Source organism: Bos grunniens, chromosome 10 (assembly GCF_055505025.1).
Source record: "Bos grunniens cultivar Pamir isolate PY7600 chromosome 10, Bosgru_T2T1.0, whole genome shotgun sequence".
NCBI lineage: Eukaryota > Metazoa > Chordata > Mammalia > Artiodactyla > Bovidae > Bos > Bos grunniens.
Window position 1 is genome coordinate 59981450 of NC_141174.1, and position 25618 is coordinate 60007067.

Genomic DNA, 25618 nt, shown 5'->3' on the forward strand with positions numbered 1-25618 from the left:
AGACGGACCTTTGTTGGCAAAGTAATGTCTCTGCTTTTCAATATGCTATCTAGGTTGGTCATAACTTTCCTTCCAAGGAGTAAGCATCTTTTAATTTCATGGCTGCAATCACAAGGTTAGGTTTGAGTAAAAGACTTTAGGCAAATAAGGAGTTGGCCAAACTGATATCTGGGTAATCAGAGGAAGCCTTAAATATCTCTCTATCTTACTGAATCACCTAACCCTATCTCTTACAGCTAAATTGTAAGCTTAGTGTTAGGAGTTAGAACTGAGACACCATCATTGCCATCATTGCATCTCATTGGCGGGTGCAGGAATACAAGTCATTGTGATTTTAATTAAGTTCAGCAGTTGTATATAACTTACCCATTTCTTATCTTCCCTGGTCATTTTTTAATGCGTGATTTTGAAAATAAAAGATGTGTGTCTGCTCCTACTATCTTTCCCCACTGGTGTTCTCTAATCTTTAAATGCTAATAAAATAGACATGGCTGATGGCTCCAAATCTGAAGGTGATAGAGGATGGACATATTAATATATTCTGCCTGTTATTTCTCTGACATTTGCTATCAAAACAATCACTCACTTAAAAAAAAAAAACTAACAGTACATGTGAATATACTATCCTTTCTGTAACCTGGTAATCTGACATAAGAGATTGTTGGGTTGTTATGTTAGGGTGAGAGACATTGAATAACTTGCAAAAATAGGTTAACAGCAGGAAATGAGAATCTATTTAAAATGATGTTTTTTATTAAGCTAGTGGATATCTTATTAAAAGTTACTTAATTTGATGTTATTTTAAATACTGTGTAAGGTTACTATTAAAATAACATGTTTTATTCAGATGAAGTGTTCTATTATGGATGTTTACTGTTTTGTAAATGATTTAGTTAAACTCTTTATTTTGTATTTATTTTTCTTACTGTGTAGAAGTAGATTTATGTTATGACTGCCTAAAAAAGATCATGGTTCTGATGGTGGATGTGAAGGTTAGGATCATGGTTAGAGGCAAATGATTTTAAAATTCCTTTCTACTTTCATAGAAATGTTGCAAAAACAATAAAAGTCTTTAAAATACTTTCAACATTGTGAAAATAGACATAAAACAGTGCTATCAGTGGTGCAGGTATATAAATTTCAGTTCCAAAATTAACATTTAGATAGAGCCTAAGCCTTAGGCTTATAATGCATCTAGTGTTCTTATTATTTTTATTTCATAGGTTCAATATTTTCATTTTAACCATCATTTCCAGTGTTTTTGATGAAGACAAATGTGATAGAATATAGATCAACTTATTAGTAGATTCTTAGTGCAAAGAAACAGAGGAAAACAATAGAATGGGAAAGACTAGAGATCTCTTCAAGAAAATTAGAAATACCAAGGGAACATTTCATGCAAAGGTGGGCTCATAAAGGACAGAAATGGTATGAACCTAACAGAAGCAGAAGATGTTAAGAAGAGGTGGCAAGAATACACAGAACTATACAAAACAGGTCTTAACGACCCAGATAATCACAATGGTGTGATCTCTCACCTAGAGCCAGACATCCTGGAACGCGAAGTCAAGTAGGCCTTAGAAAGCATCACTATGAACAAAGCTAATGGAGGTGACGGAATTCCAGTTGAGCTATTTCAAATCCTGAAAGATGATGTTGTGAAAGTGCTGCACTCAATGTGCCACCAAATCTGGAAAACTCAGCAGTGGCCACAGGAGTGGAAAAGGTCAGTTTTCATTCCAATCCCAAAGAAAAGCAATGCCAAAGAATGCTCAAACTACCACACAATTGCACTTATCTCACACACTAGCAAAGTAATGCTCAAAATTCTCCAAGCCAGGACTCAACAGTACATGAACTGTGAACTTCCAGATGTTCAAGCTGAATTTAGAAAAGGCAGAGGAACCAGAGGTCAAATTGCCAGCATCTGTTGGATTATAGAAAAAGCAAGAGAATTCCAAAAAAACATGTATTTCTGCTTTATTGACTATGCCAAAGCCTTTGACTGTGTGGATCACCACAAACTGTGGAAAATTCTGAAAGAGATGGGAATACCAGACCACCTGACCTGCCTCCTGAGAAATCTGTAGGCAGGTCAGGAAGCAACACTTAGAAATGGACATGGAACAACAGACTGGTTCCAAAGAGGGAAAGGAGTACATCAAGGCTGTATACTGTCACCCTGCTTATTTAACTTATATGCAGAGTACATCATGAGAAACGCTGGGCTGGAAGAAGCACAAGCTGGGATCAAGATTGCCGGGAGAAATATCAATAACCTCAGATATGCAGATGACACTACCCTTATGGCAGAAAGTGAAGAAGAACTAAAGAGCCTCTTGATGAAAGTGAAAGAGGAGAGTTGAAAAAGTTGGCTTAAAGCTCAACATTCAGAAAACAAATATCATGGCATCTGGTCCCATCACTTCATGGCAAATAGATGAGGAAACAGTGGAAACAGTGTCAGACTTTATTTTTTTGGGCTCCAAAATCACTGCAGATGGTGACTGCAGCCATGAAATTAAAAGACGCTGATCCTTGGAAGGAAAGTTATGACCAACCTAGACCTCATATTAAAAAGCAGAGACATTACTTTGCCAACAAAGGTTCGTCTAGTCAAGGCTATGGTTTTTCCAGTAGTCATGTATGGATGTGAGAGTTGGACTGTGAAGAAAGCTGAGCACCAAAGAATTGATGCTTTTGAACTGTGGTGTTGGAGAAGACTCTTGAGAGTCCCTTGGACTGCAAGGAGTTCCAACCAGTCCATCCTAAAGGAAATCGGTCCTGAATATTCATTGGAAGGACTGATGTTGAAGCTGAAACTCTAATACTTTGGCCACCTGATGCAAAGAACTGACTCGTTTGCAAAGACTCTGATGCTGGGAAAGATTGAAGGTGGGAGGAGAAGGGGATGACGGAGGATGAGATGGTTGGATGGCATCACCGACTCGATGGACATGAATTTGAGTAAACTCTGGAGTTGGTGATGGACAGGGAGGCCTAGCGTGCTACAGTCCATGGGGTCGCAAGGAGTCAGACATGACTGAGCAACTGAACTGAACTGATTTTACTTTTGCTTTCAGAATTTAAGTTTCACTCTAAGCTTTAAATTGTGGCTTCAGATCAAATATGTAGGAAGAGAAATGTGATATTTATTATCTTATTAACAAGTGATAGTTTTGTTTTCAGGGCTTTGTTTTCAATTTGAGAATTTAGTTCTAAATCAGATAAATTGGAGCAGTCACTTTCACTTGGCTGCATTGGACTACTTTTGAGTATTTGACATGTTTGAACGTCATTAGGAGGCTGTTGCTTTTCAATTACGTGAAGTACTAATTATGTTTGAGAGTGTAGATAACTCTTTGAAAAAGGCAAGTTGAATTTAGGTCTAATATAACCCCACTTCTGTTAAAGGTCATAGTCTCCCACTGAGAGTTTGAAAAGATGATGTGGGAAGCCGGCTGATAGCCCAGTCTATCCTTGGAGGTGTTTGGGCCCATGACTCATACTGGCCCCCACCTTCTAACATTTTTATAAAAATAAAATAGGATTAAAATGACTAAGAGTGACTAATGTTTGTTTAGCTCTTTCAAAATCAGTATATTACTTGTTCCTCACAATAGTCCTATGAGATAGGTGGGACAGATGTATTGTCATCTCTGATTTACCCAAAAAGAAACTTACTTTTTGCTCTAGGTGTTACAGTTAATAGGTGGCACTGTGAGGACGTGAATCCGGATCTTCTGACTCCGTATTTCTGTTCTTTCTACTAAAGCAAACTGCCTCAGGACTACATCTTTAAATTCATTGCTGTATACATAGCCCTTAACACATTGCCCAGCGTGTAAAAAGCTCTAAACAAATTATGGGCAGATGGTCAGATGAGACTTGGCAGCCTTATCTCTCTGCTAAGAGGTGAGAGACTTTTTGGATTGAATATGCATATAATCTTCAGGTCTCAACATCAACTTTCAGAAGTACTTTTTTCTGATTACCCACCTGGTCATTACTCTTACCCTTAAATTTTCCAAATTGGAGCTCAGACTTGGTTTGCTTTTACTGTGGAGATTAACTTAGCTCATAGCCATCCTACATATTAATAAGTAAAAGAGAAACGATTCTTGTTCTTGGTTGTTAGACAACCTTCCTGATGTGCCTTCTCTTGTGCTCATTTTGTTGGAAACTTAGACTTATTGTTACCTGGATTAACTGGGTCCCATAGACTAGATTTGGTAAGCTAAGTTAAATAAAATGCTAATTATTTCATGCAGTAGAACAGCCTGCTTTTTGTAGCATTAGCTAGTTACTTCTAGTTGCCTCTAATTTAAGTCATATCCTTAGAAGGATATCTTGTAAACCAATGTGTTACCTCTCACATACATGCATCCTCTTTTTTAGGTGCCTTGTGCCTTTTTGGCCCCTCCCTTCTTTTTTTAACCCTGCCCCTTATCAGTATCAGGAGGAATCCAGTGTGGGCATGACAATATATTTTACTAGACAGAACTTGGAATAAATTATTAACAACTTTTGCATTTTAGGCTTTTTGGCTCCTAAATGTAATAGACAATGGAGATGCTTGGGTTCCCTATAATTTTTTTTTCCCCAGGAATAATTCCCTATTCATTCTGTAGATTCATGGGTAGGACTTGCCTTCCTGTTTGCCTCTTTCTTCCTTGCCTCAGAATTGATAGCCTTCTTTCCTACATTTTTCAAAAAATAAATTTTAAGTAATAGGTGTTTATTTTAGAAAACTATGATATAGGAATAAATGAAAAATTACATGTACTTTTACTGAAAGATGAAAATTTTTATATATCTTTCAAAACTTTTAAAAAGTCATATTAAGGACACATACATAAATCAGGGCTTCACAGGTGGTTCAGTGGGTAAAGAATCCGCCTTCATCGCAGAGACACAGACATAACACGAATTCTATCCCCAAATTTGGTAGATCCCCTGGAGGTGGGCATGGCAACCCCTTCTCCTGCCCTCAGTGTGCTTGCCTGGAGATCCCATGGTCAGAGGAGCCTTGTGGGCTATAGTCTACAAAGTCACAAAGAGTTGGACATAGCGACTGAGCACACACCCATACACATACATCATAATATGTATTATATGTAAACATTATATATAGAATATTATGTGGACTATATATTTGATAATATACTTTTTCATTTAACAGTGTGTCACAACTTTTCATGTAACTATATACATTTAATATTTGTATTATTTCCTTGTATCTGTACAATGTTTAATTCATTATTGCTGAACAAGTAAATCATCTCCAGTGTTTCCTTATTAAGCATACTGTGATCCATACCCTTGAACAAATTCTTTTCGCATATCCTTAATTATTTCTTTAAGTAAATGTCTAGAAATAAGTTTTCTGATTTATGTTAAGCTTTTAGTGAATTTGACCAATTATTTCCCCCCAAAGTTGCACCCACTAACAGTGATTAAGTATTTATATATTCCCTACCTCTTTTTTTATTATTAATAATTAATGTATTCCTGCCACCTTATTCTACACTTATATTTTTATGTTTCTTTTTTGCCTACCTTTTAAAATCTTAATCCCCTTTCTCCCTTTTCCTTTGCCACTAAGGCCTCCTTAATGACAAAGGATACTTAATTCAGTTTAAACAATCCTCTAGAAGAAATGCTCCCTTTGATAAAATCAGTCTGTATTAGGAAAGGACTTCTTTTCAGACACAAGTAAGTATCCTGACAGACTAAGGCTCTAGTGTATCCTGAGATAAAAGTCATTTGGACAGATTTGGGGTCACCCTAACAGTCAGGCCTTAGACTCTGAATATGTCTGCCTGGTAGTGGGGCAAAGCCTGCAATACAGCCTCCTTCAGCAGAGAGGGAGCACCTGTCTAGATTTGGAAGGCAGCTTGGAAGTAACTTACTCCACAAAAATTAAGTGATTTGGGAGCTGGCAGGAACCTCTTGCACAGTACATATGTCCCTTACCCTTTTATAAGGGATCGTTTAACATTTAAATAGTAAAGACATGCTATTTTTAGAAGCAGTTGGTTCCTACTTAAGTACTATAAAAAACTTTCCTGTATGGATCTGAAATCTGTCCCATTGAAACTCAAAGCAAGCGGGTAAATCTTTAATTCTTTGCTATTACCCCACCAAATACTACCCTCATACCTAAAGTATACAATGCATAAGGGGCGCTGAGTGAATAAATGTTAAAATAATTAATGACTTATCTTTATATTAGATTTTCATCTGGCGAATATGCTATATAAGTGGCTCCCTTTTTTATGATATTTTGTTCACATACATTTGATGATCTTATTGGAAGTGGTTTCCTTGAAATTTATGCAACTTATGTAGTCTACAGTATGTATTTATGACCTCCCTTTTTCCTAAAAAGATTTATAATAGAAGTAAAATGAAGCACTTTACTTTATTCTTGCCACAGGCCGAAGTACTGCATTGTGTTTTGAATATATCACTTTCAACATTTATTTTTGAATTTAAAAAATATCATACCTTTATAGAGATTTGAAGAAAGAATCTAAGTCATCTATACCATGACTTTTGTAATGAATCTAATATTTTAACTACTATCATTTTTGTTGGGCATCAAAGTTTGAGTTCATGGTCAAAGCATATAGCAATCAAAATAGTGGTAAGGGTCTGGAATCTGTATGTAGCATGTTGGGAAAATTAGCATGTTTCATCCATAGATAGAAGGGAGTTTTTCTATTTCTATCTGAGCCGTGTTAAAATTAGAACTAGGCCCCCTGAGCGCCATAGGAACTCAACACATATTTACTGAATAAATCAATGAATCTAGATATCTGAAATTTTTCATAGGAGGAATAGAATAAAGCAAAACTGGGACCACTGAGGAGAGAGCACCAAATCCTCACCACTAGGCCACCAGGGACACTGAAGAGAAATTAATAAAGTCGCAATTTTGCTTATCATAAAAAGCCTTTATACAACTAAATTTATTCTAAAGATGAATGTATCAAATTGACCAATGACTTCCATAGACTTTGAATTAGATGATTTCCAAAATTTCCTCCAAACTAAGATTCTCATAGAACAGTATCTCTAGAGTAGTTTTGTTTTTTTTTTAACCTCCCTACCTACTTATTTGTTTTTGTTGAGGAGTAATTGACTTACAAGTCTTCCCCAGTGGCTCAGTGTAAAGGATCTGCCCGCCAAGCAGGAGACAGGTTTGATCCCTCGTCCCTGGAGATCCCTGGAGAAGGAAATGGCAACCCACACCAGTATTCTTGCCTGGCTGGGAAATCCTGTGAACAGAAGAGCCTGTCAGGCGGCTATAGTCCATGGGGTCACAATGAGTCAGATATGACTTAGAGACTGAACAGCAACAGCAACAACAATTGATTTACAATATTAGTTTCAGATGTACTGCAGAGTGATTCGATATTTTTATACATTACAAAATGATCACAGCAGTAAGTCTAGTTATCTGTTGCCATACAAATTTATTACACACTATTATTGACTGTATTCCCTATGCTGTACTTTACATCGCTGTGACTTACTTATTTTGTGACTGGAAGTTTATATCTTTTAATCTCCCTTGCTTATTTTACTCATCTCTCATCCCCCTCCCCTCTGGCAACCCACCAGTTTGATCTGCGAGTCTGTTTCTGTTTTGTTTTGTGCTTTAGATTCCACATATAGGAGAAATTAAAGTGTTTGTCTGACTTACCTCACTTAGCACAGTATCCACAAGATTATTTACATTGTTGCAAATGAGAAGATTTCATTTTTTATGGCTAAGTAATATACTTGTGCATGTGTGTGCACGTGTGTGCGCTTTTGTGTTGTGTGTGTGTGTGTGTATCTCTACTTGGGTTACTTTCATATCTTGGCTATTGTAAATAAATCTGCAGTGAATAGTGGCATGCAGTGTGTAAATTTTTGAGTCAGTGTTCTTGTTATCTTCACATAGATTCCCGGCAGTGATATTCCTTTGTCATGTGTCAGTTCTATTCAATATTTTTGCATTTTTGAGAATCCGTCATACTGTTTTCCACAGTGGCTGCTCCAAGTTACATCCCACCAGCAGTGCACGAGGGTTCCCTTTTTTGCACACCCTTGCCAGCTCTTTTTATTTGTTATCTATTTGGTAATAGCTATTCTGACAGCTGTGACATTGTGGTTTTGATTTGCATTTCACTGATTAGTGGTACTAAGTATTTTTTCATATGCCTGTTAGCCATCTATATGTCTTTTGAAAAGTATTCGGGTCCTCTGCCCATTTTTTAAATTGAGGTTTGTTTTTTTTTTTAATCTTGAGTTGTATGAGCTGTTTATGTATTTTGGATGTTAACCTCTTGCTACTGCTGCTGCTAAGTCGCTTCAGTCGTGTCCAACTCTGTGTGACCCTATAGACGGCAGCCCACCAGGCTCCTCCGTCCCTGGGATTCTCCAGGCAAGAATACTGGAGTGGGTTGCCATTTCCTTCTCCAGTTCACGAAAGTGAAAGTGAAGTCGCTCAGTCCTGCCGGACTCTTAGCAACCCCATGGACTGCAGCCTACCAAGGCTCCTCCATCCATGGGATTTTCCAGGCAAGAGTACTGGAGTGGGTTGCCATTGCCTTCTCCGGTTAACCTCTTATGGGATATATTATTTGCAAGTATATTTTCCTAGTCAGTAGGTAACATTTTTGTCTTGTCGGTAGTTTCCTTTGCTGTGCAAAAGCTTCTTAGTTTGATACAGTCTGCTTTTTTTTTTTTTAATTTTTGATTTTCTCTTGCTTGAGAATATTAAAAAATTATAAAAAATATTAAAAAAATATTGTTGAGATCAATGTCAAATGTGTACTGCCTGTGTTTTCTTAAGTGTTATGTTTTTAGGTCTTACATTTATGTCTTTAATCCATTTTGAGTTTAAGATATATGTAGATGGTGTGAGAAAGTAGTCTTGTGTGATTCTTTTGCATGTAGCTGTCCAGTTTTCTGAGCATTATTTCTTGAAGAGGGTGTCTTTTCCCAATTTGATATTCTTGCCTCCTTTGCAATAATTAACCATGTAAGTGTGGATATTTGGACTCTCTATTTTATTCCATTGACCTATGTGCCAGTACCATACTGTTTTGATTACTGTAGTTTTATAATATAAATAAATCAGGAAGTGTGATACCCCCAGCTTTCTTCTACTTTATCAAGATTGTTTTAGTTATTTGGAGTGTTTTGTGCTTCCATATTGGAGAAGGCGATGGCACCCCACTCCAGTACTCTTGCCTGGAAAATCCCATGGGCGGAGGAGCCTGGTAGGCTGCAGTCCACGGGGTCTCGAAGAGTCGGACACAACTGAGTGACTTCACTTTCACTTTTCACTTTCATGCATTGGAGAAGGAAATGGCAACCCACTCCAGTGTTCTTGCCTGGAGAATCCCAGGGATGGGGGAGCCTGGTGGGCTGCCGTCTATGGGGTCACACAGAGTCGCACACGACTGAAGTGACTTAGCAGCAGCAGTAGCAGCAGTGCTTCCATATATATTTCAGAATTATTTGTTCCGGTTCTGTGAAAAGTGCCATTGGTATTTTTATAAGGATTGCATTGAGTCTGTAGGTAGTATGATGATTTTATTTTGCAGCTTTACTGAATTCATTTATTAGTTTTAATAGTTTTTTGGTGGCATCTTAAGAATTTTCTCTATATATAATATGTCGTCTACAAGTATTGATAGTTTTATGTTTCCTTTCCAATTTGGATTCCTTTTATTATTTTTGTTCTCTGATTGCTGTGGCTAGGACTTCCAAAACTGTGTTGAATATAAGTGGTAAGAATGGGCATCTTTGTCTTGATTTCACAGGAAATGCTTTTAGCTTTTCACTGTTAAGTATGATGTTCACTGTAGATTGGTCATATATGGCTTTTATTGTGCTGAGGTATGTTCCCTTTATACTCGCTTTGTTGTAGAGTCTTTATCATAAATGGATGTTGAACTTTGTCAAAAACTGTTTCTGTATCTCTTGAGATGATTGTATGATTTTTATTCTTTAGTTTGTTCATGTGATATATCACATTGATCAATTTGAAGCTATTGAACCATCCTTTATCCCTGGGATAATATCATTTGTTTATGGTGTATAATCCTTTTAATATATTATTAAATTCAGTGTGCTCATATTTTGTTGAGGATTTTTGTATCTATGTTCATCAGTGATATTCTTTAATTTTCTTTTTTGTTGTTGTTGTGTCTTTGTCTGATTTTGGTATGAGGATGGTGCTTGCCTCATAGAATCGGTTCAGAAGTATTCTTTCTTTTTTATTTTTTTTGAATAATTTGCAAAGGTTGGTGTTAAATCTTCTTTAAATACTTAGTAGAATTACTTTTTAAGCTGTCTGATCCTAGAATTTTGTTGGGAAAAATTTTATTACTGATTTAATTTCATTATTGGTAATTGATCTGCTGGTATTTTATGTTTCTTCCTGATTCAGTAAGAGTTTGTATGCTTCTAGGAATTTGTGCTTTTTTCCGGGTAGTCCATTTTATTGGTGTATAATTGTTTGTAATATTTTCTTATGATCCTTGGATATGTGTGGTGTCAGTTGTAACTTCTCTTTCTTTTCTGATTTTGTGTCTTTTATTTTTTTTTTTCTTGATAAGTCTGGCTAAAGGTTTATCCGTTTTCTTCATATTTTCAAGGAACCAGCTCTTAGTTTTATTGATCTTTCACATTTAAATTTTTTTTCTATTTCACTTACTTCTGCTCTCATTTTTATTATTTCTTTTCCTTTTCAAACTTTTGGTTTGTTTGTTCTTATTTTTCTAGTTTCTTTAGGTGTATGGTTAGATGTTTGAGATTTTTCTTGTTTCTTGAGGTAGGCTTGTATCTGTATAAACTCTTTTTAGAATTACTTTTGTTGCATCCTGTAGATTTTGGATGGCTGTGTTTCCATTTTCATTTGTCTCCAGGTACTTTTTAAATTTCCTTTTTGGTTTCTTCACTGGTTAGTAGCATATGAGAAGGCAATGGCAGCCCACTCCAGTACTCTTGCCTGGAGAATCCCAGGGATGGGGGAGCCTGGTGGGCTGCCGTCTATGGGGTCGCACAGAGTCGGACACGACTGACGCGACTTAGCAGCAGCAGCAGCATATTGTTTAGCCTCTATGTGTTTGTATTTTTTGCAGCTTTTTCCCCTTGTAGTTCATTTCTAATCTAATGTCATTGGAAAAGATGCTTGCTATGATTTTGTTCTTCATGACTGAGCAACTGAACTGAAGTTTATCGAGATTTGTTTTGTGGGCTAACATCTAATCTATCCTGGAGACTTTGGTTTCACTATCCTGTACATGTCAGTAATATTTTAGGATTTCTGTTCTTGAATTTTTTTTTCCTCTGTGTACTCTTCCTAGGTTATCTCATCTACTGGCCTGGATTCAGTATTGTTGATGATGCCCAGACTGCCTCCAATCCATGTTAGTTCTTGAGCTTCACGAGCTATTAAGTGGCTTACAGGATATTCCATATTATATGCAGTTAGTTTTCTATTGTTGTTGTTCAGTGGCTCAGTCATGTTTGACTCTGCTACCCCATGTACTGTAGCCAGGCTTCCCTGTCCTTCATTGTCTCCCAGAGTTTGCTGAAACTCATGTCCATAGAGTTGGTGATGCCATCCAACCATCTCATCCTCTTCTCCCCCTTCTCCTCTTGCCCTTAATCTTTCCCAACATCAGAGTCTTTTCCAATGAATTGGCTCATCTTTAGGAACCTGAAATGTAAATATGTTCGTATCTGAGCCCCTCATCTATGTACCTTCACTGTCCTTCCCCTTCACCTGTGAAATGTGTCCATCTTGTGTGTTTGTCATCTTAGTGAATGGAATCACAGTGTTTATTCACTTGTACAATCCAGAAAGTAGGAATTATCCTCGATTTGCTGTTCCTTTGCATTTCACATTAAATAGTTTGCTGATTCCTAATGGAGACAAGCTGGAGTGGAGTATAGCAGAGGAGGTAGACAGAAGTTAATGAATTTGCTTTATATTTTTAAAATACCAGTGTTTTCTGAGTTATTGGATGTGAGGAATGTGAAGGAAAGAAATGAAGAATGACCTTGGGTTTTGTGCTTAAGCAACTGACTGGCTGCAGTAAATTTTATTTTACTTGGGAATTTGTGAGGATGAAAGTGTGGAGCAGGGATAATTGAATGTTATATGTTAGGGTTGGCATGTGTGTCAGGTTTCCATGGATTTAGGAGTCTGGAGCTGTGTGAGGAGAGATTAATCCTGGAGATGGTTGTTAAAGCCATAGGACTACATAGTAGAATGTTAGATAAAGAAAAGATGAGACTCTGTTCATAGGGACTTAAATTCAGTAAATAGAGTATCCTAATGGATAGGTAACAGAGGAGTGAGTAACAGAGGCTTAGGTTAATGGCTTCAAGAGAGAAGTATAAAGTATTTTTTTACGAAGAGTAGAAAATCAAACCTAGTGGAGAAGTTGTAGTTTGAGGTTTGTGTAATGATTTGAAAGTAAGGCCCGTTAGTGTGATTTTATAATTTTTTTTCCCAATAACATTTAGCTGTTCAATATCAGTATGGAACTAGTGATAATCAAGTTTAATCAGATAAGGATTTTGCTAGACTAGCATGATAGAGGATAAGAAGAGAAGGAATTTAAGGATGTTTGTAAGGGAGAGATTATAAATGGAGTGGTGGACCATGGAACCCTGACAATTAAGATGAGAGAACTTGAAAGATGTAATTGGTAGTCAAGGGAATGCACTAGATTGGTGAGGGGGAAGGATCACTGGAATGGGAGGACTTTCATCTTCCTCACTAATGAGATAGATCAGATCAGATCGGTTGCTCAGTCGTGTCTGACTCTTTGCGACCCCATGAACCCCAGCACGCCAGGCCTCCCTGTCCCTCACCAACTCCCGGAGTTCACTCAGACTCACGTCCATCTAGTCAGTGATGCCATCCAGCCATCTCATCCTCTGTCGTCTCCTTCTCCTCCTGCCCCCAATCCCTCCCAGCATCAGAGTCTTTTCCAATGAGTCAACTCTTCGCATGAGGTGGCCAAAGTACTGGAGTTTCAGCTTTAGCATCATTCCTTCCAAAGAAATCCCAGAGCTGATCTCCTTCAGAATGGACTGGTTGGATCTCCTTGCAGTCCAAGGGACTCTCAAGAGTCTTCTCCAACACCATAGTTCAAAAGCATCAATTCTTCGGTGCTCAGCCTTCTTCACAGTCCAACTCTCACATCCATACATGACCACAGGAAAAACCATAGCCTTGACTAGACCGACCTTTGTTCGCAAAGTAATGTCTCTGCTTTTGAATATGCTATCTAGGTTGGTCATAACTTTCCTTCCAAGGAGTAAGCGTCTTTTAATTTCATGGCTGCAGTCACCATCTGTAGTGATTCTGGAGCCCAGAAAAATAAAATCTGACACTGTTTCCACTGTTTCCCATCTATTTCCCGTGAACTGGTGGGACGGGATGCCATGATCTTCGTTTTCTGAATGTTGAGCTTTAAGCCAGCTTTTTCACTCTCCACTTTCACTTTCATCAAGAGGCTTTTGAGTTCCTCTTCACTTTCTGCCATAAGCGTGGTGTCATCTGCATATCTGAGGTTATTGATATTTCTCCTGGCAATCTTGATCCCAGCTTGTGCTTCTTCCAGCCCAGCGTTTCTCATGATGTACTCTGCATATAAGTTAAATAAACAGGGTGACAATATACAGCCTTGACAAACTCCTTTTCCTATTTGGAACCAGTCTGTTGTTCCATGTCCAGTTCTAACTGTTGCTTCCTGACCTGCATACAAATTTCTCAAGAGGCAGATCAGGTGGTCTGGTATTCCCATCTCTTTCAGAATTTTCCACAGTTTATTGTGATTCACACAGTCAAAGGCTTTGGCATAGTCAGTAAAGCAGAAATAGATGTTTTTCTGGAACTCTCTTGCTTTTCCATGATCCAGTGGATATTGGCAATTTGATCTCTGGTTCCTCTGCCTTTTCTAAAACCAGCTTGAACATCAGGAAGTTCACGGTTCACATATTGCTGAAGCCTGGCTTGGAGAATTTTGAGCATTACTTTACTAGCGTGTGAGATGAGTGCAATTGTGTGGTAGTTTGAGCATTCTTCGGCATTGCCTTTGTTTGGGATAGGAATGAAAACTGACCTTTTTCAGTCGTGTGGCCACTGCTGAGTTTTCCAAATTTGCTGGCATATTGAGTGCAGCACTTTCACAGCATCATCTTTCAGGATTTGGAATAGCTCAACTGGAATTCCATCACCTCCACTAGCTTTGTTCGTAGTGATGCTTTCTAAGGCCCACTTGACTTCACATTCCAGGATGTCTGGCTCTAGGTCAGTGATCACACCATCGTGATTATCTGGGTCGTGAAGATCTTTTTTGTACAATTCTGTGTATTCTTGCCATCTCTTCGTAATATCTTCTGCTTCTGTTAGATCCATACCATTTCTGTCTTTTATCGAGCCCATCTTTGCATGAAATGTTCCCTTGGTATCTCTGATTTTCTTGAAGAGATCCCTAGTCTTTCCCATTCTGTTGTTTTCCTCTATTTCTTTGCATTGATCGCTGAAGAAGGCTTTCTTATCTCTTCTTGCTATTCTTTGGAACTCTGCATTCAGATGTTTATATCTTTCCTTTTCTCCTTTGTTTTCGCTTCTCTTCTTTTCACAGCTATTTGTAAGGCCTCCCCAGACAGCCATTTCGTTTTTTTGCATTTCTTTTCTATGGGAATGGTCTTGATCCCTGTCTCCTGTACGGTGTCACGAACCTCATTCCATAGTCATCAGGCACTCTATTTATCAGATCTAGGCCCTTAAATCTATTTCTCACTTCCACTGTATAATCATAAGGGATTTGATTTAGGTCATACCTGAATGGTCTAGTGGTTTTCCCTACTTTCTTCAATTTAAGTCTGAATTTGGCAATAAGGAGTTCATGGTCTGAGCCACAGTCAGCTCCTGGTCTTGTTTTTGCTGACTGTATAGAGCTTCTCCATCTTTGGCTGCAAAGAATATAATCAATCTGATTTCGGTATAGACTATGCCTTAAATCATATCTTTATATTCTTTGTTGATAACTCAAAAGTTTAATTATTTTTTAGTCACATTAAAAATCTTACAGCATGTGGGAAAGTTCATGGTTTACAAAATTGACAACTGCATAGTACTGTTAAAATAGAAATGGTTTAGTTAGGAGGACAAACAGCTTCTTGGTACAAGCAGAAATTTAATGTTTCACTATGCATTAAAAATCCGAGACGGAAGAGTTTGAGTAAAAGTACTTCTCTGGTAGTAAATTGACTTGGAAATATTAAGAGATAAGGGAAGTACCCTGGCAAAGAGGATAGAAAATAAATTTAAATAGGAAGGCTCTTCTATGGATTGTATAGTGACACTGATCCCATTTATTATTATCTTTTTCATCTAATAATTTTAATTCCTGATTAATAAAGAGTTAAATAAACTATAGTGAAATACTTTATTAGACTTTTGGGTGTTTAGTATACCCTTAAGTTTAAGTGTTAGTGTATAGCAGTAACCTCTAAGATAAGTGGGAATCAGAAATAATTTAGATCTTCTTGTAGAGGTGTTGTGTTATTTATTAGCTCCTCTTAGAAATGCAGCACAGAATCTTCAAATTCCTGTGTGTTAAAGTTAAGAAACAAAAATACTTGAGAATATCTAGTTTCTTTAGGTGTATTGACAATTTGTCAAAAGGAAATGTTGGGTTTCAAAAACTAGTACTACGTATGACTCCACTGGATCAAAGTGTGAAATTGTATAGTTAATTTTCTGAAAGATCTCTTTAGTAAATTGAATCTGTAAAGTCTCTGTTTAGAAGATCTTTTTTTTTTTTTTTTGAAAGCCTCTTTGCCTTTCATTATAAAAGAGCCTGGTACTGCTTTCTGTTTTAAAAATCCAGCTGGAAAATTACAGAGTATGAACTTTTGCCCATCGGGTCTTCATTTGGAGAAAACAGAAATATGTCTTCAAAATGGAGACTGACACTTAAGTGTTTATCCTGTCAGTGGAACCTTTAGCTTTTATTCTTTACTTTTTTTTCTGTAATGACAAATATATTTTGGCTTATACATGGTGTAGCTGAATTTTAAAATACCATCTTTATTTTATGTGATTCTGTGATTGTTCAAACTTTTCAATGATCTGTTCCTTTCAGAGTCTCTTAGAATCTCTTGGAAACGGTGTCCTTGGTTCCTGCATCTTCATTTTGGGTCTGTTAAATTGAAATACAACATATTTATATTGTTTCTAATAATAAATATTGGCTCAATATGTCTGAAAATATGAATATACTTAATATAATTTTATATGTATTCTTTTAAAAATAGTAGGCTTAATTTTAGTACAGTTTTCTATTTATAGACTTGTTGAGCAGATACGTAGTTATACGTATCCACACCTCACCCACCCACCCACACAGTTTCCCCTTTTATTAACATCTTGCATTAAGTGTGGTATATTTATTACAATTATTCAACCAGTATTGATATATTATTATAGTTTGTAGTTTACATGAAGGTTTGTTCTTTATGTTGTACAGTTCTGTGGATTTTGACAGATACATAATGACATGTATCCATTACAGTTTCATACTGAGACTAGTTTCACCATTCTGAAAATTTTCTGCACTTCACCTGTTCATCACTCTTCACCCAAACCCCTGGCAACCATTGTTCTTTTTCCTTTTTCTATTGTTTGTCTTTTCTAGAATATCGTATAGTTGGACTCTTATAGTATACAGCTTTTTCAGACTGATTTTTCTCATTTAATATGCATTTAAAGTTCTGCCATATCTTTTCATGGCTTGACGACTCATTTCTTTTTTGTTGTTGTTTTGTTTTGGGGGTTTTTGTTTAAAAAAATTTTTTTATATTGAAGTATAGCTGATTAACAATGTTGTGATTGTTAGGGACTCAGCGAAGAGATTCATACATACATATGCATGTGTCCATTCTATGGCTCATTCCTTTTTTTAAATTTTTAATTGGAGGATAATTGCTTTACAGTGTTGTGTTGATTTTTGCCGTACAACAACATGAATAAGCCATGTAAGCACACATATACCCCCTCCCTCTTGAAACTCCCTCCTACTCCCTCCATTTCTTTTTATCACTGAATAATATTCTACTATATGGATATAAAATGCTGGAAGACCTTAGGAACTGGAAAAAGACAAGATGATTCTTTTGGTAAGGACAGGGAGGAAGAGAGGTAGGAATGGTTGTGAGGCTTCTGGCTGTCCTCTTCCCATTTTTCTAAATGTGTTTGCAGTTGGGGGAAGGGTAGCCATTGATAGGGGTGAGGTCAAATGTTTTCTCTTCCTGAGACTTCTCCTTACCCTGTTTACCATGAGAGATGAGGAAAATATATGAACTTATCACAAAATATTTGAGACTGCTACTGTAGAAATAATCCTTTTTTTTCTTCTACCTTTCTCTAGAAAAAAATCCTTTTTTTCTTCTACCTTTCTGTTTGTGACTGCCTCTGCATCACTGTCCCCATGCTTTTATTTTTCTCACCATCTATATGTCATTTCTAAAAATATCCCTTCTGACACTATCTTTCCTGAAGTCTTTGTCATTGTTCTGTTCCCTTCCCTTTTCTTTCCCTTTCTCCTTTGGTAATATGACCTACTTAATCTAGCAAAAAAAGTGTAATCATACTGTCCTGTTTTATCAAATGCTCCTTATTTTTTATGTGTATGAAAATTCACATTCAAATCTAATACACTGAAGTGAAAAATGTTCTAGATTATTAAATTGCATTTCCACATATGGTGTGCCACTGGGTGTAATAAAATGAACACTCATATTAGCATCATCTAATATGTTCCTTGGTGGCTCAGATGGTAAAGAATCCGCCTGTAGACCCGGCGCCCTGCGTTTGATCCCTGGGTAGGGAAGATCCCCTGAAGAAGGAAATAGCAATCCACTTCTTGCCTGGAGAATTCGTGAATAGAGGAGGCTGGTGGGCTATATAGTCCATGGAGTTGCAAAGAGTCAGACACGATTGAGTGAATATACACGACAGTATGTCAGTACAATGTTTTTAGACCATTTTGGCAGTATGTGTTGATGCCTTAAACGTTCATATTTATACCCTTAGACCTAGTCATTTCATTAAAATCCATTAAAAAAAATCTTAAATAATGAAAAAACTATGTATAATATCCTTAATATCTAGCAGTAAGAATGGTTTTATGAACCACTTAAAATTATATATTGCACTGAGAAAATACATAATTTTTTAAAACTAATACAAATCTGTACCTATAATAGAACTTGGCAGACACAGATTTAACATCTAAGCTAGGCATGAGTATGCTGCTGCTGCTGCTAAGTTGCTTCAGTGGTGTCCGACTCTATGAGACTCCATAGACGGCAGCCCACTAGGCTCCTCTGTCCCTGGGATTCTCCAGGCAAGAATACTGGAGTGGGTTGCCATTTCCTTCTCTAAGGCATGAGTATAAATCCCAATAATTTTTTTTTCAGAGCAATATGGCAATATGTCCATTTTAAATCCACATACCTTTTGACGTAACAATTATGCTTATAGGTTGCCTTACTGATAGACTTTGATATGTGCTAAAATATTTGCTGTGATAATCACTGAAGTATTATTTATACTAAGTCTGTCCATGATATTTTGTTAAGTGGTAAATATTTTCTCTTCTAGGAATTTATTTGAGGGAAATAATCAAGGCTATGGATAGATATAAAGCTATAAGATATGTATATATTTCTAATTCCAAAATAATATTTAAATCCTAAGTCCTATTAAATCCTAATCCTATTAAAAGTCCATTAATAGCAGATGAGTTAAATTATATGTACCATCAATGGAAAGTTAGTCAGCGTTGCACAATATAAAGAAAGCTGAGCACCGAAGAATTGATGCTTTTGAACTGTGGTGTAGGAGAAGACTCTTGAGAGTCCCTTGGACTGCAAGGAGATCCAACCAGTCCATCCTAAAGGAAATCAGTCCTGAATATTCATTGTAAGGACTGATGTTGAAGCTGAAACTCCAATCCTTTGGCCACCTGATGTGAAGAGCTGACTCACTGGAAAAGAACCTGATGCTGGGAAAGATTGAAGGTGGGAGGAGAAGGGGCCGACAGGATGAGATGGTTGGATGGCATCACTGACTCAATGGACATGAGTTTGAGTAAATTCCAGGAGTTGGTGGTGGACAGGGAGGCCTAGGGTGCTGCAGTCCATGGGGTCACAAAGAGTTGGACATGACTGAATGACTGAACTGAACTGCAAACCATATTGTAGAAGACTGTGATGACACATCTGGTACAATACATTCACATTTGAGCACACACACACAGGGCAAAAAAGGAAACACGTAGACTAAATGTTAGCTTTTTTCCTCTGGATAGTAAGATACACAATTTGATATTTTTATTTTTTAATGACCTATGACTGTATTTATAAAATATATAAAAACCATGAGTATTTTTTTTAATTGAGAAAAGTTAAGTGTAAGAAAAGACTTGGAAGGAAACCAAAATTTTAAACAGTAGTTGTCCTTCAGTGGTGGGATTAAAGGTAGTTGTGTGTGTGTGTGTGTGTGTGTATGTGTATTTTTTCTATATTTTTCCTTACTGGGAAAATTATTATTCTCATTTCATTGGAAATAAAGACTTTATTTTTCAGCTTTGTTAAAAGCCTGATTCATAAGTAGCTAGTTAACAAAGTACCAAGTAACTTATATAGTTGACAGACTTTTTAAAATTTTTATTTTCGTTTTTTTTTAGGCCAGAAATATACATACGGGAGAGTTGGCTGCAGTAAAAATTATCAAATTGGAGCCTGGTATGTATTAAAACTCTCAAAATAATTTTTGAACACTTTTCCCGGATATCCTTCCTTGTTTCCCTTCTTCCAAAAGAGTCTTTTTATGTTGTCAGGGCAGTAGGGTATCTCCAGTATGGTTGTATGAAATTCCATTGGAGGTTGTTCATGAAAGACAAATTTGATGCAGTAGTTTTGTTACTAAATAAAATTTGTAATATGCACATTCAAAAATTGAAAGACACCTTGACAATCTTAAGGTAATTTGCTTTTTAAGATTGTAGTGAAAATTTTAACTTCAGTTTTAGCTTTTATGATAATTTGATTAATAAAGTATTCATTGATTTGGGGGAAATATTTGGTGAAATTCAGGATAATTATATTTTATATGTCAGCCATTCCCTCACTCGTTGATATAGGTTTAATAATTCTGGCCTTAGCATAATGCTTTTTTTTTTTTTAATATTTCTGTCAAAAGGCTGTTTGTTTTAAAATGTATTGAGTAATTTGCTTTGAAAATAAAACTACTATATAAAACTTGAAGCAATTTTTTATTTTGATATCCTAAAATTTTCTCTTTTTTAAAAATGTTATGTATTTATTGGCTATGCCGGGTCTTTGTTGCTGTGTGCAGGCTTTTTCTAGTTGCAGAGAGCATGGACTGCTCTCTAGTTGCGGTGTTCAGGCTTCTTATGGTGACTTCTCACGTTGCTGAGCACAGGCTCTAGTGTGCACGGGCTTAAGTAGTTGTGGCCAGCAGGCTCAGTTGTTGTGGCTCCTGGGCTCCAGAGCACGGGCTCAGTAGTTGTGGAGTACAGGCTTAGTTGCTCCAAGACATGTGGCGTCTTCCCAGACCATGGATCAGACCTGTGTCCCTTGCATTGCAAGGCAGTTTCTTAACCCCTGGACCACCATGGAATCTCCTAAACATTTCTAATGAGAGCATTAGTAACTTTCTTTTTCTCTCCAGTTTCTTTTTTTTTTCTATACTGTGGTAAGGTACACGTAACATAAAATTTGCCATTCAAACCATTTTTAAGTGTATAAAATACATTCATTATGTTGTGTTACCAAAACAATTATTCATTCCAGAATGCTTTTCATCTGCTAAAACGGAAATTCTATACTCATTAAAAAATAACTTCCCATTCCCATCTTTTTGGCAGCCCCTGGCAGCCAATATTATACTCATTCCAGAATGCTTTTCATCTGCTAAAACTGAAATTCTATACTCATTAAAAAATAACCTCCCATTCCCATCTTTCCAGCAGCCCCTGGCAGCCGACATTATACTTTTTTTTTTGTCTCTGTGACTTTGATTATTCTGGGCATTCCCTATAAGTGAAATAACAGTATTTGTATTTTTGTTCCTGGTTTACTTCACTTAACCAAGTGAACCCAGGTCTCCTACATTGCAGGCAGACTCTTTACCAACTGAGCCACCAGGGAAGACCTTAACCAAGTGAAACAGTCCTCAAAGTTCATCCATGTTGTCTCATATGTCAGAGTTTTCATCCTTTTCAAGTCTGAATATTGTATTGTGTGTGTATACCACATTTTACTTATTCATTCACCTTTTGATGGGACACTTGGGCTGCTTCTACATTTTAGCTGTCGTAAGTAATGCTGCTATGAATGTGAGCATATAAATATTTCTTCAAGACCCTGCTTTCAGTGTTTTCAGTATATACCCAGAAGTGGTATTGTTAGATCATATGGTAATTATGTTTTTATTCTTTTTGAAGGACCATCATACTGTTTTCCATAGTGGCTGTACAATTTATATTCCTATCCATAATACACAAGTGTTCCAGTTTCTCCACCTGCTTTCTAATATTTGTAATTTTTCTTCTTTATTTTTATAGCAGCCACCCTAATGGATGTGAGGGCTATTTCATTGTAGGTTTTTTTGTTTTTTTGCATTTCCCTAAGGATTATTCATGTTGAGCATCTTTTCATGTGCATATTGACCACTTGTATATCTGCTTTAGAGAAATACCTACTCAAATCCTTTGTGCATTTTTTAATCAAGTTGTTTTCTGTTGTTGTTGACTTTTAGAAGTTCTCTGTACATTCTAATTAATCCTTTATCAGAAAAATGGTTTGTAAATATTTTCTGTCATTCTGTGGGTTGCCTTTTTACTCTGTTGATGGTGTCTGTAGATGCACAAAACAGTATAAATTTTCATGAAGTCCAGTTTGTGTATTTTTTCTTTAGTTGCCTTAGCCTTTGGTGTCATACTCAAGAAATTGTTGACAAATCCAATACATGAAGCTTTTGCCCTATGTTTTCTTTGATGAAAGAAACAGTCTTGGGTCTTTATAGTCTTAGATCTTTGATCCATTTTGAGTTTATTTCTGTGTACAGTGTTAGGTAAGGGTCCAGCTTCATTCTTTTGGCTATGGATATCCACTTTTCCCTAGTATCATTTGTTGAAAAAGCTGTCCTTCCCCATTGAATGGTCTTATTAGCAACCTTGTCAAAAGTCATTTGACTGTATATGTGAAAGTTTGTTTCTGGACTGACTGTTCTATTCAGTTGGTCTGTATGTCTTTAGAGTGCCTGTATTACACGATTTTGATTTTAGTAGCTTTGTAGTAAGTTTTGAAATCAGGACGTGTGAGTCATCAGTTTTGTACTTCTTTAATATTATTTTGGCTCTTCAAGGTCCCCTGAGATTCCATATAAATTTTGGGGTGGGTTTTTCTATTTTGACAAAAAAGTTTATTGTAATGAGGAGTAATGCTTTTTGACCAGGTGGGCATTCACTTGCTGCTTCATAAAGTTAAACATTGTAGAATAATGGTGTGACCATAATTACGCCAACCAGTTTCTTAATTTGCACAATTAAAATGGTTTTACATTTCAAATACAGTATTTTGATCATTGTGTCTATGGTTCATTATGGAGAAATTACTGAGGTAACATGCGGCATCACTTTAAAAACAAAGTTTCAGATAGGACACAGTATCCTTTTTTCCCTGGAGAATAATAATCTATAATAATACTCTTTTAGAGTCCTCTTACTAAGTTCCACCTAATAAGTGTAAAATAATCTCCAAAATGTCATTAGTACACATTAGAAGAGAATATAACAGAATTATGCATGCATTTGCCTCTTCTTGGGTTACTTGAGCAAATAAATATTCAAGTTGCATTCACGAAACATTTACAGTCCAGATAATGAATGGGCTGAATTTGCAGAGGAAACAAAGATGTTTATCCCTTCTCTGCCTTGAACAAGTAGACTGAGCTCATAGCGCAGTTTCACTTATTTGACTTAGGGGTATATCCTACTTTTGATTATAATTCAGGTCATGAATTAATGAGTATGTTTTTAAAATCCTATAATTCTGACTTCTCAACAAACCTTGAAAAAGAAAGCATACCATTATGTGATGTAGTTATTTAACACATAAGGATTAGTTGCTGGGTTCATAAATTAAGGCTTTGAAAGATTGGAATTTCTTACTTCTTGGCTTTAAAGTTGCTGCCTTTGTGTTCAGGTTCACTCATATACAGAGACTGACTAATGTTTAAATTCTCGCCCCCAAAAAGAATAACATAGAAGTCCAGTAAATTCTTGATGTGATTTCAATGTTTGGCCATTTTAATATTCTTTTAATTACTTACTTATGCTTTGTTCAGTTCTATCAGGTTGTCTTTTTTATTTATTTAAAATTTTTTATTTTTAATGCAATTTTTAAAGATTACACCACATTTACAATTATTGCAAAATATTGGCTATATTCCCCATGCTATACAATACACCTTTGTAGCCTAACTTATACCCAGTGGGCTTCCCTGGTGGCTCAGTGGTAAAGTGTCTGCCCACAATGCGGGAGACCCGGGTTCTATCCCTGAGTTGAGAAGATCCTCTGGAAAAGGATATGGCAACCCACTCCAGTATTCCTTGCCTGGAAAATTCCATGGGTGGAGGAGCCTGGTGGGCTATAGTCCGTGGGGTTACAAAGAGTCAGACACAACTGAATGACTTCACTTCACTTTTATACCCAGCAGTTTATACCTCCCACTCAACCACCCCTATATTGCCACCCCCCTTTGGTAACCATTAGTTTGTCCTCTGTATCTGTGTGTCTGCTTCTTTTTTGTTATATTCAATAGTTTGTTTTATATTTTAGATTCCACATATATGTGATGTACAGTATTGGGCTTTCTCTGTCTGACTTATTGCACTTAGCCTAATGCCCTCCAGTCCATCAATGTTGCTGCAAATGGCAAGATTTCATTCTTTTTCATAACTGAATAGTATTCTTGTGTGTATGTGTTTATACACATACCCTGTATCTTCTTTATCCATTCATCTGTTGGTGGACACTTAGGTTGCTTCCATATCTTGACTACTATGAACGTTGGGGTACATGTATCTCTTCAAATTAGTGTTTTAGTTTTTTGGAGATATATCCAGGAGTGGAATTGCTGAGTTACATAGTAGCTGTATTTTTAGTTTTTTGAGAAACCTGTTTTCCATAGTGGCTGCACCAGTTTACATTTCCACCAACAGTGTATGGGGTTCCTTTTGTTCACATCCTTGCCAACATTTGTTATTTGCATTCTTTTTTATGATAGCTGTTCTAAGAGGTGTGCAGTGATATCTCAAGTGGTTTTGATTTGTACCTCCCTGATGATTATTGATATTGAGCATCTTTTCATGTGTTTATTGTCCGTCTGCATATCCTCTTTGGAAAAATGTCTGTTCAGTTCTTCTTCCCATCTTTTAATTGGGTTGTTTGCTTTTTTGATGTTGACTTGTATGTGCTGTTCATATATGTTGGGTATTGATCCCTCATTGGTCATATCATTTGCATATATTTTCTCCTATTCAGTAGGTTGTCTTTTCATTTTGTCATTGGTTTCCTTTCCTATTCAAAAGCTTTTATGTTTAATTAGGGAAAAGAATAGATGCATATAATGAAGGTTAAAAGTATTTAACAAAGAGTCAGAAAGTATAAAGAACAGCCAGAGATGAAGAATACAGTAACTGAATGAAAAAATCGCTGGAAGTAATAAAGAGTAGAAAAGTAGAAAGAATAAACAGTAGGTTAAATGATACAGAGGAATGGATCAGTGAGCTGGAAGACAGAGTATTGGAAATCACTACTGCTGAAAGAAAAAAGAATGAAAGGAAATGAGGACCAGCTTGGTGAATTACAGTCCATAGGGTCACAAAGACTTGGACACACTGAAGGAACTTAGCACACACACAGGAAACCTATGGGACAACATCAAGTGCAGTAATATTTGCACTGTAGGAATCCCAAATTATTGGAGGCATTAAAGTTAAAAGCTTCCTAACCTGGGGAAGGAAACAGTCACCTAAGTCCAGGAAGCACAGAGTCCCATACAGAATTTACCCAGAGAGGAACACGCCAAGACACATTGTAATTTAAATGGCAGAAATTAAAGGTAAATAGAGAAGAGAATGGGCTTCCCTGGTAGCTCAGCTGGTAAAGAATTCACCTGCAATGCAGGAGACCCCGGTTTGATTCCTGGGTCAGGAAGATCCCCTGGAGAAGGGATAAGCTACCCACTCCAGTATTCTTGGGCTTCCCTGGTGGCTAGCTGGTAAGCCTGCAGTTTGGGAGACCTGGGTTCAATCCCTGGGTTGGAAAGATCCCCTGGAGAAGGGAATAGCTACCCACTCTGGTATTCTGGCCAGGAGAATTCCATGGACTGTATGGTCTGTGGGGTTGCAAAGAGTCGGACAAGACTGAGCAACTTTCACTTTCAGAGAAGAGACTATTAAAAACAGCAAGGGAAAAGCAACAAATAACA

General features: G+C 36.8%; 1 protein-coding gene across 5 annotated transcripts in view; it reads left to right on the forward strand.

Moving 5' to 3' along the window:
* MAP4K5 (mitogen-activated protein kinase kinase kinase kinase 5) overlaps positions 1 to 25618 on the forward strand; it is a 126187-nt gene that overhangs the window by 7683 nt on the left and 92886 nt on the right. For all 5 annotated transcript variants that reach the window (XM_086321584.1, XM_086321585.1, XM_086321586.1 and 2 more), the window contains one exon: positions 19785 to 19842. In XM_086321584.1, the coding sequence (XP_086177710.1) occupies positions 19785 to 19842 (58 nt within the window). The remainder of the gene's footprint in view (positions 1 to 19784; positions 19843 to 25618) is intronic.